General features: G+C 34.5%; 6 protein-coding genes and 1 pseudogene across 7 annotated transcripts, besides 2 other annotated features; 6 read left to right on the forward strand and 1 right to left on the reverse strand.

The window, feature by feature from the left end:
* Nucleotides 1-625: 625 nt before the first annotated feature.
* Nucleotides 626-1,331: a terminal%2Cinverted (terminal inverted repeat of Maverick-1B transposon ID:TVAGG3_1041290).
* Nucleotides 626-12,092: part of a mobile genetic element that runs on past the window's edge.
* TVAGG3_1041300 (uncharacterized protein) lies at nt 2,258-2,854 on the reverse strand (the record flags this gene model as incomplete). Its single annotated transcript, XM_051255509.1, has 1 exon — nt 2,258-2,854. A coding segment is annotated over one exon (597 nt), but the record flags the coding sequence as incomplete, so codon positions are not given.
* TVAGG3_1041310 (protein of unknown function, DUF4106 family) lies at nt 2,979-3,833 on the forward strand (the record flags this gene model as incomplete). Its single annotated transcript, XM_051255510.1, has 1 exon — nt 2,979-3,833. The coding sequence occupies one exon, from the start codon at nt 2,979-2,981 to the stop codon at nt 3,831-3,833; it is 855 nt and encodes a 284-aa protein (XP_051081084.1).
* On the forward strand, nt 4,257-4,871 carry TVAGG3_1041320 (uncharacterized protein; the record flags this gene model as incomplete). The annotated part of the gene is made up of 1 exon (XM_051255511.1): nt 4,257-4,871. The coding sequence occupies one exon, from the start codon at nt 4,257-4,259 to the stop codon at nt 4,869-4,871; it is 615 nt and encodes a 204-aa protein (XP_051081085.1).
* Nucleotides 5,879-8,964, forward strand: TVAGG3_1041330 (annotated as a pseudogene). The gene has a single exon. A coding segment is annotated over exon 1 (3,086 nt).
* Nucleotides 9,584-10,069, forward strand: TVAGG3_1041340 (integrase core domain containing protein family; the record flags this gene model as incomplete). The annotated part of the gene is made up of 1 exon (XM_051255512.1): nt 9,584-10,069. One exon carries the CDS (start codon nt 9,584-9,586, stop codon nt 10,067-10,069), a length of 486 nt encoding a protein of 161 aa, XP_051081086.1.
* On the forward strand, nt 10,361-10,677 carry TVAGG3_1041350 (organellar and viral DNA polymerase type B; the record flags this gene model as incomplete). The annotated part of the gene is made up of 1 exon (XM_051255513.1): nt 10,361-10,677. A coding segment is annotated over one exon (317 nt), but the record flags the coding sequence as incomplete, so codon positions are not given.
* Nucleotides 10,769-11,326, forward strand: TVAGG3_1041360 (organellar and viral DNA polymerase type B; the record flags this gene model as incomplete). The annotated part of the gene is made up of 1 exon (XM_051255514.1): nt 10,769-11,326. The coding sequence occupies one exon, from the start codon at nt 10,769-10,771 to the stop codon at nt 11,324-11,326; it is 558 nt and encodes a 185-aa protein (XP_051081088.1).

Raw genomic sequence — 12,092 nt, forward strand, 5'->3', positions numbered from 1 at the left:
TTATACATCCATAAAATGCCTCATTAACAATTGAAAGCTCTGGATTAGATGATTTTATCGTTTTTAGGCTATAACAATTTGCGAACATTCTATAACATGTTTTTGTTAGATGTCCTAAATCAACAGTTTCCAATGAATCACACTCCGTGAAAAACTCAATTGCAGGTACTGGATCCGAAAACCTTCCAGTTGATATTGATGCGATTAAAGCATCTTCCTGGATTTCAACTTCAATAAGAGATTGACAGTAAGCAAAAACTTGATCTTCTAAGGTAACTCTGCCCAAAACAACTCTTTGTAAGTTTGTATTTCTAAATGCACGAGATCCAATAAATGTTGCTGATTTAATGTTGATTGATTCTAATGGGCAGTTTTCGAATGCTTCGATATGAATTTTTGTTATTTCATGACCTTCTGGAATAATTACTTGTTTTAGATTCAAACAATTTTTAAATGCATATGGACCAATTTCAAATGAATTCATATTGATAGTAACTGATTTTAAGTTATGACATTCATAAAATGCATAGGCTGGAATGCCATTATACCAATCCCATTCATAGATATAACTTGAAACAGTATCGATTGTTATTTGCTCTAAATTTGTTTTAAGAAAACACCCATTAGTTAGTATACATATCATGGGTACTGAGGCACTGCGCGTCTCCTTACCCCTGATATGTGAATTTGACACTTTACGAAACCGTTAACGTATATTTTACAACACAACGACAACACTAACTTAACCTTAAATATTTACAAAGCCACCAACCACTTCACCTCACTAATGTTTTCACAAACGACTTCACTACTGTAAAAATAAACGTTCTCACTTACAAAAGTATTGCAGCGCTTCCCATTGCTGTGCTTCACATAACAGCTCATAATCTTCTGACTCACTTTCTTCTTCATATAGGTCAAAATCACTGTCATAGTTTATACCTGTAAGTTTTGACAAAGCTAATGAAACACGTTTACCGTTTGTATCGTATGCTTGTATAAACTTTCCATTATGCTTGTAGTCATAAACGCTCAAACTAACTTTACCCTTTCTCCCTCGTATCTGATAGAATGTATTTTCACGAGGAACGAAGAACAAATTCTTGAACTCATGACCGTTGTAGTTTGTTATCTCAATAGTTTTCGTCATTTATATAAAAATAAACTTAAAAATAAAATAAAAAATAAACTTAAAAATTAATGATATCACCACTCCCACACGTATGAAAACATAGCGCAAAAATAAATTTAGGTGAAGCGGTGAGATCTCACCTCTTTTTTCACCTGTTTTTTCACCCTATTGAATTCATTACTTTATAACTCTCTTCCTTGGTTTCTTTTTAGTTGCTTTCTTCACGTCTGTCTCCAACTTGACTGTCTTTCTTCTTCGGCCGTAATGATACCAGTTACTTCCACCAGTCAATGGGTTAAATGGTCTTTCGTAAGGGTTTCCATACATTCCATAGGGACCATACGGAAGAACTACTGATGGAGGAAGAGTTCCATCGACTCTATTTAAATGCATTGTTTCACCTTTCATCTAGTCATTAAAGTCTTTTGCGTGTTTTGCAAACTCATCGTCCTTTCCTAAAGCATTTTCTGACTCAGTCGCAACCAAATTGGATGCTTTATTTATGAGCCCTATTTTATTTAATCTTAACTTCTTTGCAACCCAGCCTCCAATCTTCCCTTTATTTGCATCTAATGTCTTCGAAACCCTTCCTCCACTCATTTTATTTACTGCGTCATAAGCTCCAAGTGCTTTTGCTCCAAATGCTAATGCTTTTGTTCCCATTGCGCCTAAAGCTGCCCAAGCTACCATTTACACCATATTAAAATCATCTCTCTTCAATATTATCTCATAAAAGTTCTCGTTACTGGAGAAAGTCAATGAAACATAAGCGTTCTCACAGGCTTCGCCCTCACCGCTTTGCGGTCTATCTAACTTATTTCTTATCTCATCTATACGCTTCAAAATATCTGAACAATTGCTAACATCTTCTACAACAGTTATTTCATCATGAATGACCTTCAAGAACAAGCTCATTTAATATGCTATTAAAATCATTTCAATAATGAGTCCATCCTTTCCATCTTTAGGTAGCACAACATCTTTCATTGAAGAAGGTTCGACAAGTCTTATGTTAAACTTACTGACAAAGTTTGTTATACTATAATGCTTTGGCGGCGAATACATGTAGTTTGAAAGACATAATATAGATTCTTCAGCAAATTCACTTATACTGGATTTTATAACAATGTTCTCACGAGACCAAATACCACCAATTGACAATTTTGTAAGCAATCCTGCTGAGCCTTCAACTGTAAACGTCGATGGTAACATTCCACGAAGGTCATCTATTGACATCGTTGAGTCACTGTATTTAAATATTTTCTTAAAGCAATCGTCATTATCTAACCATGCAATAGCTTTGAAGTTTTCATTCGAATATACATCTGCTTCATTAAATGTAAATCCTGACTTCTTTGCAGAGATGACTTTAAAATCTATTGAGTTTGTTTCAAAATTATATGCTATGGTAACTTCTGAAGGTAATGGATGTCCTTCCGCAGTCAGTTGTTCTCTCACTACCGTTTGAAGCTTTGTGTTAAAAACTTTCATGTCATCTCCTGTGTCTAGGTTCACATACACAGCAACAGGAAAACTATCTTGCTTCTTTGTTTCATCATTATATCTCAAAACATTAAAGTTCTTCAATAATATTGTTCTTCCTGCTGGAATACTTCGAACCTGTCTGATTTCAATAGCTTTCTCACCTCCTACATACTCTACCCAGTGCCTTGGATATTCATAAGTATACTGACTTTCTTGAATTTTGGTTGGTTTCATCATAACGTGTTCATAGTATATCTTTATACTCTTGTCAGTTAGACTCGGTGCTATGTTCTGAATATTTCTGACTTGCATTTTTAATGGAGATAAAATGAAGCATTTAATACATGACGTAGATGAAGACATGAATGAAACTACAGACAAACTTAACTCTTCTCTCATTCTTCCTTTCAGTAAGGACTATGAGTTCTGTTCAAATGGCGTTTATTTCTATTGTGGAAAGATGGGTTCAGGTAAGACATTTAATTTAATTCGTCATATACTCATAACAGAGCGTTTAGGAAACGACTCTTACTATGACCAAATCATTATATCAGCAACTTCAGACTCTATGGATTCAACAGCGAAAACATTTATGTCAAAAGTTCAAGCCTCTGTCGTTAAAGTTCCAGACAGTGAACTCATTGAATTTCTTCAACGTTACATTCGACGTAAGAGGAAATATTATGCCATCGTTGAATTTATACAGTCAGGAATGCAAAAGACTTCTGAGGAGATGGAAAGAATTATTGACAAACACCACTTACGTCAGTACTCAGGAGTTTACGATATGAAACGACTGACAAACTACATTCTATCAAAACTTTCAAAATACCCCTTCAAAAAATATCCTTCAAACACTCTGCTCGTTTGCGACGACTTCGCTGGTAAAGGTTTAGTGTCAAAACCAGACTCACCATTAGCTAATATCATTACTAAAGTCAGACATTACCATTTAACTGTAGCAATACTTATGCAAACATGGAGGTTTTTAGCTTTAAACATAAAACGTCTCATAACTGACTTCGTTATCTTTCAAGGTTTCTCACGCTATGATATTGAACTCATTTGGAAACAGTCAGGTATAACATTACCTTTTGAAGAAATTTGGGAAGCATATAAGTCTCTCATCTCTCCTCGTTCATACCTTGAGATTCATATCATGACTAATACCATTAAAGTCAAAAATATTCCATGGGAACGACCAACATTGTTTTAAAGTTTAACCTTCAATTGACTGATGGTAAACAAATTCCATGCATCTCTGTCGCCATTTCTGTTAATATTTTTGCTGTCATTCATATCATCCACTTCTCCATCCGTTAGCTTTTGAGGATATGTGTTAGAATAGCTGTTCTTAAATGAAGGCTTCTCTCCCTTGAGAGCATAAACTCTATAACTTTCTGCATACTTTATGTTTGAACCTCCTGAGCCATCATTGACATAAATTTTTATAGGCTTCCACCCTTTGTTCATGTTCCTGCTTCTTCCCTTAGCTCTTTTGTTCAGTAGTTCTACATCTTTATACACAGCTCCTGTCTCAGTGAATTCAACAATATTTTCATTCGTTAGCTTTACATTCAAACCCTTGTCGAGTATATTGTTCATTTCATACATATAAAAGGTTTTTATTCTATATGAAATGAGAAGCAAATCCATCTTAGCTGGTGCCGTTAATGTTCCAATTGAACCAACATCAAATGTTGACTCACGAACGACAAACAATATTGTCATAAAGAACTATAGTTCAGAGTGTTTGAAAGAACCAGAACCAGAGCTGAAATCCGTGAATTTAAACACAGCTTCAAACGCTAACGCTACATCAGATGTTAAGTTAGAGTATCCACCACTGGACCAAATTCTTTCAAGAGAAGCCAACGACAATCCTTACATAAATGTTCAAACAAATCCTTCAGATAACGTAGACCATTACCTTCTTCAGTTATACCAAACAATTTTACTCAAAGACGATAAGAAGCTTTTGATAAATCTTATAAGTAAGAACCAAATAATTCTAACAAAGGAGGACCTTGAAAATGTTATATCACGAATAACAGGGAAGCAATGTGTCATTGACTATCTCGACCCTGAAATCGAATGCTGTGGTCAAACGCCACCATTCATGAAAATAGGTAACATCCGCATCATTGAAACACCAGGAACTACAGGAGTTGAGTTTAAGTATAAATATTCGAATGAATATACAAAACTTTCAACAGAATATAAACTTTGCTTGAAATATGTTTTAGTAAATTAAAGCAATTTGTAATATCTATCCAAAACTTCTTCAACAGTATCGAACTCATCTTCATAATGCAAACCTAATCTTATTGACTTGGTGCAGTTTTCACTAACACAATATAGCGCTTTGCGCTCGGCGCCTTTGACGCCTTTTTCTGTTCTCTTGACTGACATAACTAACTCATTTGTTTCATCAAACAGCAACAACCAAAGTTCATGACCTAATACATAACATTCATACTTTATATTTTTAGCTCTGAGTTCTCTTGTAAGCTGTTGCATTTAATATTTTCTAAAAAGTCAACTTCAACAGTCATTCGCACTGGTGCCTTCAGTTCTACAGGCTCTCCTTGAAAGTCAACAAGTCTGAATTGCATGTCTTTCAAATTATGAGGACTAATGCGAATCCATTTACCTAAATGAGTTGCTATGACAGGAACGTTTGGAATGAACATTGAATTGACTGCATAACAGAAGATTTATATTCTACTGAACCTTTACTATTAACTCCTGAAATGCCTGTGACATTAGCTATTTTTGACTCAATGTATAAACAATTACCATAACATACGTATGGAACAGATTTCATCTCAATCGTTTTGTCAACACTTTTCAAAGGAAATGTCATATGGTATGCACCCAAAAGAAGTTGAACTCTATGACTCATTCGTGTTATCTTGAACTCTTTCTTGCTACTGAACTTCAATGTTCCCTCAGAAGAGAGTTCGACATCTATGTTGTCAATAGTTTCTTCATTTATGAGAGTACCTATGACTCCAGCAATTTTATCTATTCTATACTCTGCTCTGTTAGGAAATGTTATAAAACTTCTTTTGTCATCTATTTCAAACTCTATGAAATCTGTTTCATCTGTTATGACAAAAGTTGCGATAGTATTGAAGTCAACAACTCTGAAAGCAAGTGCTTCATTCTGAAGACCTAAGTTTGTTTGAAGCTTTACTGTTCCATATTCGTTTGGGTCTGTACTTTGCAAATAGAACAACATTTTATTCTCATTAAAATATGACTATTGCTGCATATGCGTATGAAACAAATGAAGCAAGAAGAGCACATGAACTAGTAAACGAAAACTCAACTTTAACCATTGAAGGCAATGATTTAGTCATTGACGATGGAAAAACTAAAAAAGTCATTGATTTCGATACTTTTAACACTTATGACCCATTCATTACAACAAGCAAGGTTCCTATCATAAATGATGGAACGGTGCAATATATAAATTCTACAGTAGATGCCTCATTAGTGAAAGTATTAAATGTTCTCATTGAATTGTTAAAGAGCTTTCGATTTGACGACAACATTAAATGCCTAAAGAATTTAGTCATGAATGAGAAACAAATTCTTGGCGTTGCTGGTAGCAGTAATGATGTACACCTTATGACATTAGAATATTATAACGAACATAAAGATGAACTGAAAGGAGAGAAGGGTGACACCGGACCTCAAGGACCACAAGGAATACAAGGAATACAAGGAATACAAGGAATACAAGGACCTCAAGGCGAAAACGGTTTGGATGGAAAGGATGGAAAGGATGGAAAAACTGCTAAATCATGGATATGGGACCTTATAAATACTGGTTTAACAGCTGCTTCATATGGAGTTCTTCAATACCAAATCGGAAAGATATGGGCAGTACTTGGTGAAGAAGCTTTAAATGACGTTAAAAATGCTTTGAACTTCATTTCAAATGGTTCGGATACTATTAAAACTTTATCTGGTTGGATGCAAGAAACAAGGAGTCAAATAGATACTGTAAGACGTATAGCAAACAATGCACGTACGGGATTGGATACTTTACGACAAGCACAAAATACACTAAAGGAAGCAAATGATATTCTTGGCTCAGTATCAGACATGCATGAAGATTGGCTTAAAGGTATTGACAAATCTTTAAAAAATCACAGTCAGTCTATTGCTGACTACAAGAAAAGTATAGATTTTTTACATAGTGCTATGGACGTACATGATGGAAGCATAAGGAACTTACTTAATGCTAACAATAACTTACCAGGAACTATTAAAGCATTTATAAAGTCCTTTGTAAAACCCGGTGCTCTAACATTTAGGTCTTTGAGAGCAAGAGCATTGAAGTCAAGAGATGCAGAAACTCCAACAGAACCTACAGAAGGAACTGAAACAACAGAAACTCCAGAAGAACCACCAAAACCAACAGCTAATGAAATATTGTTCGAATATTTTCCAAGGTACTCTGTTCTCATTGCATACATTCAAGAAATACTTAAGAAAGCAGACTTGACTTTAGGAGATGATGAAAGTTCTGTATATCTTTCGTTCCAGTTTCAAATAGCAGAACTTTTGAGACAGATATGTTTAATGTATGACAACATCTCTGATTTCACAAGATATGATGACGACCATGACCCCGAACACGGTGAAGAAGAAGTTTTACAAACATCCATTAAGACAGGAAAGGTTTTAACACAAAGTCTCATTATTGACACCAAAGATGGTGAAGTGGACGTTCTTCAAGAGCTGAAGAAAAATACTTCTTCGGGAGGTGGTGGTAGGCATGAACTTGAAATAAATGAGATAGAAGAGAAATTAGCCGAAAAAGCAGATAAAGAACATAAACACAATATCTCCGATATAAATGAACTTCAAGCTACATTAAATAGTAAAGCGGACAAAAATGAACTTGACGCAATGAACAAAGTTTTGAAATCTCATAAACACAATATCTCCGATATAAATGAACTTCAAGCTACATTAAATAGTAAAGCGGACAAGAACCATGTTCATTATATAACTTCAGACGAACAGATTATAACGGACTACCATGGATATTTAACACGAAGTGATGAAGCGAAGACAAAAAATGTTAATGAAAGAAGATATAAATACATTCGTGCTAAAGGTTATGACATAAGCTGTACTGTACAGTATGATGTAGCTAAAGCACCAGAAGCATTTGGTTATACCGGTGAAATTTATGCCTCTACTTTCAATGTTAACGGTGTATTAGTTGAACCAAGATTTACTTTGAGAGTTAAGGCAAAAATAACGTTTGAAGATGCTATTAAAAGTAAAGCTGACAAAGTTGAACTCGAAGCAACGAACAAAGTTTTGAAATCTCATAAACACAACATCTCCGATATAAATGAACTTCAAGCTACATTAGACAGTAAAGCTGACAAGAACCATACACATAAATCCTTCACTACTGTTAGAGCAGACGACATAATATTGAACTTTGACCTTGGTTCAAGTGCACCATTAGAAAATCCAAGTACAAGCGTAAAAGATACTCTTAACAGTTTAGATAAGAGTTGCAGGAACATTGAAAGTCATGCCAGAAACTTTGAAGCACATGAACTACCAACAATGTTAGATAAGAAAGCAGATAAAACTTATGTGGATGCAGAACTAACAAAGAAATTTTCGAAACCAGATACAATGACATTTACAACAGAAATTATAAATGGTGAACCAGCAACTCCATTTGAATTTGTTAGAGGTCTTCAACCAGATACTTTTGAATTTTTCTTGGATAATTCTATTGAACTAACATTACATTATAAAAGTGGAACAAATGCAACATTTCATCCGGGAGATACATTCCAAATGGTATTTAATGACATAAGTTCTTTAGAATATGTTTATAGAGTTATGAGCATATATGATTTAATATATCCTATAGGAGCTGTTTATACGTCTATGAATCCAATAAATCCAAACACTTTATTTGGTGGTAGATGGTATGAAATAGTTGACAGTTTTCCATTCTACACTAATACGCAGTCAATGAAGATGGGAGGTTCAAAGAAAATAGGTATTGAAAACCTTCTTCACATATGCATAGGTTCAGTGGAAGAACATCTGTGGAAGGAAACCATTCACATTCAATAACAAAAAGAGGTTATACAAATCTTGCAGCGGGTTCGGATAGACAGGGAATGCATAGATATGATATTTCAACTGACCCAGTAGATTCAAGCACAGGTATTTTCTGTGGAACCGCAGGAAATCATACACATGTTGTAGCTGGTATTACAGACCCAGCAGGTAATGGAAAAGATTATATGCCTCCTTATATAACAATGCACGCTTGGATACGAGTTGGTTAAACTCTTTAACTTTACATAAATGAGCTTGAAAGAAGTATTCGAACAACATCCATGGAGGTCATTTAAGAAGTTCAATGAAGCTGCAAAGAGTCGGGGATTTACTAACAGAGCTGAAGTGAAAAGGTTCTTTGACAAAAATGTTGTACATCAAACAAAAATAAACCCTTACGACTACTTTTTACCAATTTACTCCAACACTCCTGACGCATACCAATTTGACACTCTCATTCAAAGCAGAAAAGGAGGACATAAACCATTCCTCATCTTCATAAATGTTAACACTCGTAAAGCATATGCATATCCAATGAAAAATAAAGGAACTCGTGAAGTGTTAAGAGTTTTACAAAAGTTTGTAGCAGAACATAACCCAAGTACTTTAACATCAGACCAAGACAGTGCATACCTCAGCAATGAAATCACAGAATTTCTCATTAAGCATAACATAACTCACTACACTACTGAAGACCATAACCATAACATACTCGGCATCATAAACCGCTTCATAAGGACTCTCAGAGATTTAAACCAAGAGCGAGACTTTACCGAAGAAACAATGAAACATTTTCTCGAAGTATATAATTCCTCAACACATTCTACAACAGGACATACACCAAATTCAATGACACAACAACAAGAAGAAAAGTATATACAAAAGAAACGAAGCCAAACACAAAATATCAGAAATTCAACACAATTTACCCTCATTCCTGGAACAAAAGTTCGTGTAGTTCTTGACGACAAACCGTTGACAAAGAAACGTTTAAGGTTAAGTCGAAATTATTATATCGTAGACTCTACGCAAGGTAATGGATATCTTATAAAAGCTGCCGACGACTCTATTGCGTTTTATCCTCGACATAAATTAGTCGAAAGTAGTAATGGCAAACTTGCTGAAACCATTGACGAAGCAAAGCGAGGAGTGGTTATTAAAATACTTGGCTATAACACAAACGATGACACTTATAAAGTAAGATATGAAGGAGGCGTTGAAGATGTTATACCATCTAAGAACTTGAGAGAGTCGAAGCCAACACATCTGGGACCATTAGAGCGGGAGTACTGGAAAGACAAAAATATGCCAGAAAGAATAAGAAAATTCTTCTAAACTTTTTCATTAGATGTAAATCAGACAAAAATATAATTTAGGTGAAGAGGTGAGATCTCACCTGTTTTTTCACCTCTTTTTTCACCCCGTGAATTTTCATGAATTTTCACAAAAGACCAAAAATAATGTTTAGGTGAAGAGGTGAGATCTCACCTGTTTTTTCACCTCTTTTTTCACCCTCGCCGCATAGCGGCTCAGACCCTTTGGGTCTCTTGAATTTTCATGAATTTTCCCGAAATAAAAAATAAAGTTAGTTTTATTTTTTTTATTTTTTTATTTTGTATAAAAGATATGATTTCAACAATCGGCACAACAACAATTCAAGCCGCGAACGGCGGGACTCTGTCCACAACAACAGCACCAAACTCGTTAGTCATGAATCCTACGTCAATGTTAGTAGAGATGAAAAACTTCATTCCTTCTTCATATACTTTTGAAACAAAAATCCAGAAGATAAAGCAAGAACTTTTAACAAGTAATTTAGACTGTAGTGCGAAAGATGAAGAAAATGAAGAATATCTTTATGAAATGCAGGACATTATTGACCATTTACCCAAATTGCCTGAAATCCAACAACAAAAACTCACTATTCCTGAATTCGACGAAATTGAAGTGAAACCAACTGACTCAGTAGAAATAAAGAAGTTCATACGAAAGGTAAACTATGAATTCCTTGGTTTTCATTGCAACCATAAGGTTATGGACAAAGATTGCGACATGGTATATAAAAACATTTCTGACATATATAAATCTGAGGAGTTTAAGACTTACGATAACTTTGTTTCATTAGTTGCAAAATGTGTTTGGGAAATAAGAGATAAAGATAGAAGAGGCAAAGTATGGAACGAACAAATAAGACCCGCTATGTTTGAGATGAAGAGAGCAATTGACGCCTTAGTTGTTTTAGCTGGTTTTATTTCAATGTATAACGCAAAAATGAACCCGCAATGTTCAAAATGTAAGGCAGCAATTAGGAAATATAACTACTCAGTCAAAGAGATAGAAAGAATGAGAAACGACTATGCAGACTTAAAGAAAGAAGCAGAAAAGCCAGTAGAAGATAAAATGAACATGTTAGAATTTCTGAACAAAAACTATCCAACAGCAGAAGATTTCCTTCTATCTGACGTCAAGAAGAAGTATAAAGAAACCTTCGGTATTGTTAAAACTTTTGACATACTGACAGAAGAAATAGAAGCTACGAAATTGTTTAGGATTTCAAATATACATCGTACAATTCATGTAAAACGCTTGTGAAAAAAAACTGGGGTGAAAAAGAGGTGAAAAAACAGGTGAGATCTCACCTCTTCACCTAAACATTATTTTTGCTTTAATTAAATGCTTTCCGGAAACGTCGATGAAAATCATATGGACAAATTATATGAAAAAATTAATAATGATTACCCCTCATTAACCAGGGAAATGACGAATTCTATAGTTCGTAAATTCGATGAAATACAGGATATGTGGTTCGACAGATTCGACATGAACGATAAGGAAAAGAGAAAGAACGATAACAATTTACTTACTAAAAGAATCCTAAAATCTAAAATAGGTGAAGCTTCAACATTTAACACAGTACATAACTTTTACACCGCTGTTTATATTTTCAATAATTTATTTAACGATGAACGAGAAAGAAAAAGTATGTTTAACGGAAGAAATGAATATGATTTTATCCTTTGTGCTGTTCGGGATGTTGACATGAAACTAAAGAAAATATTCTTATTACAAGATGACACGGTTGAAGATGAAGTCAATGAGTTTTTAAATCGTGATTTAAATGAAATTGATGAAGTTATGACCGAATGTTATAAAAAGTTCAAGGGGTGAAAAAGAGGTGAAAAAACAGGTGAGATCTCACCTCTTCACCTAAATTATATTTTTGTTCAAAGCTTCCACGAGAGAAAAGATTCCTCATTCGCTAAGGATTCCAAAAATGAAAAAATCATTGATTTCGGCTGAGAAAAAACAGCAAAACCCTTCTTCCACGGGAACAAAGAAATAAAGAAGAAATAAAGTA

Source organism: Trichomonas vaginalis, chromosome I (genome assembly GCF_026262505.1).
Source record: "Trichomonas vaginalis G3 chromosome I, whole genome shotgun sequence".
Classification (NCBI taxonomy): Eukaryota; Parabasalia; order Trichomonadida; family Trichomonadidae; genus Trichomonas; species Trichomonas vaginalis.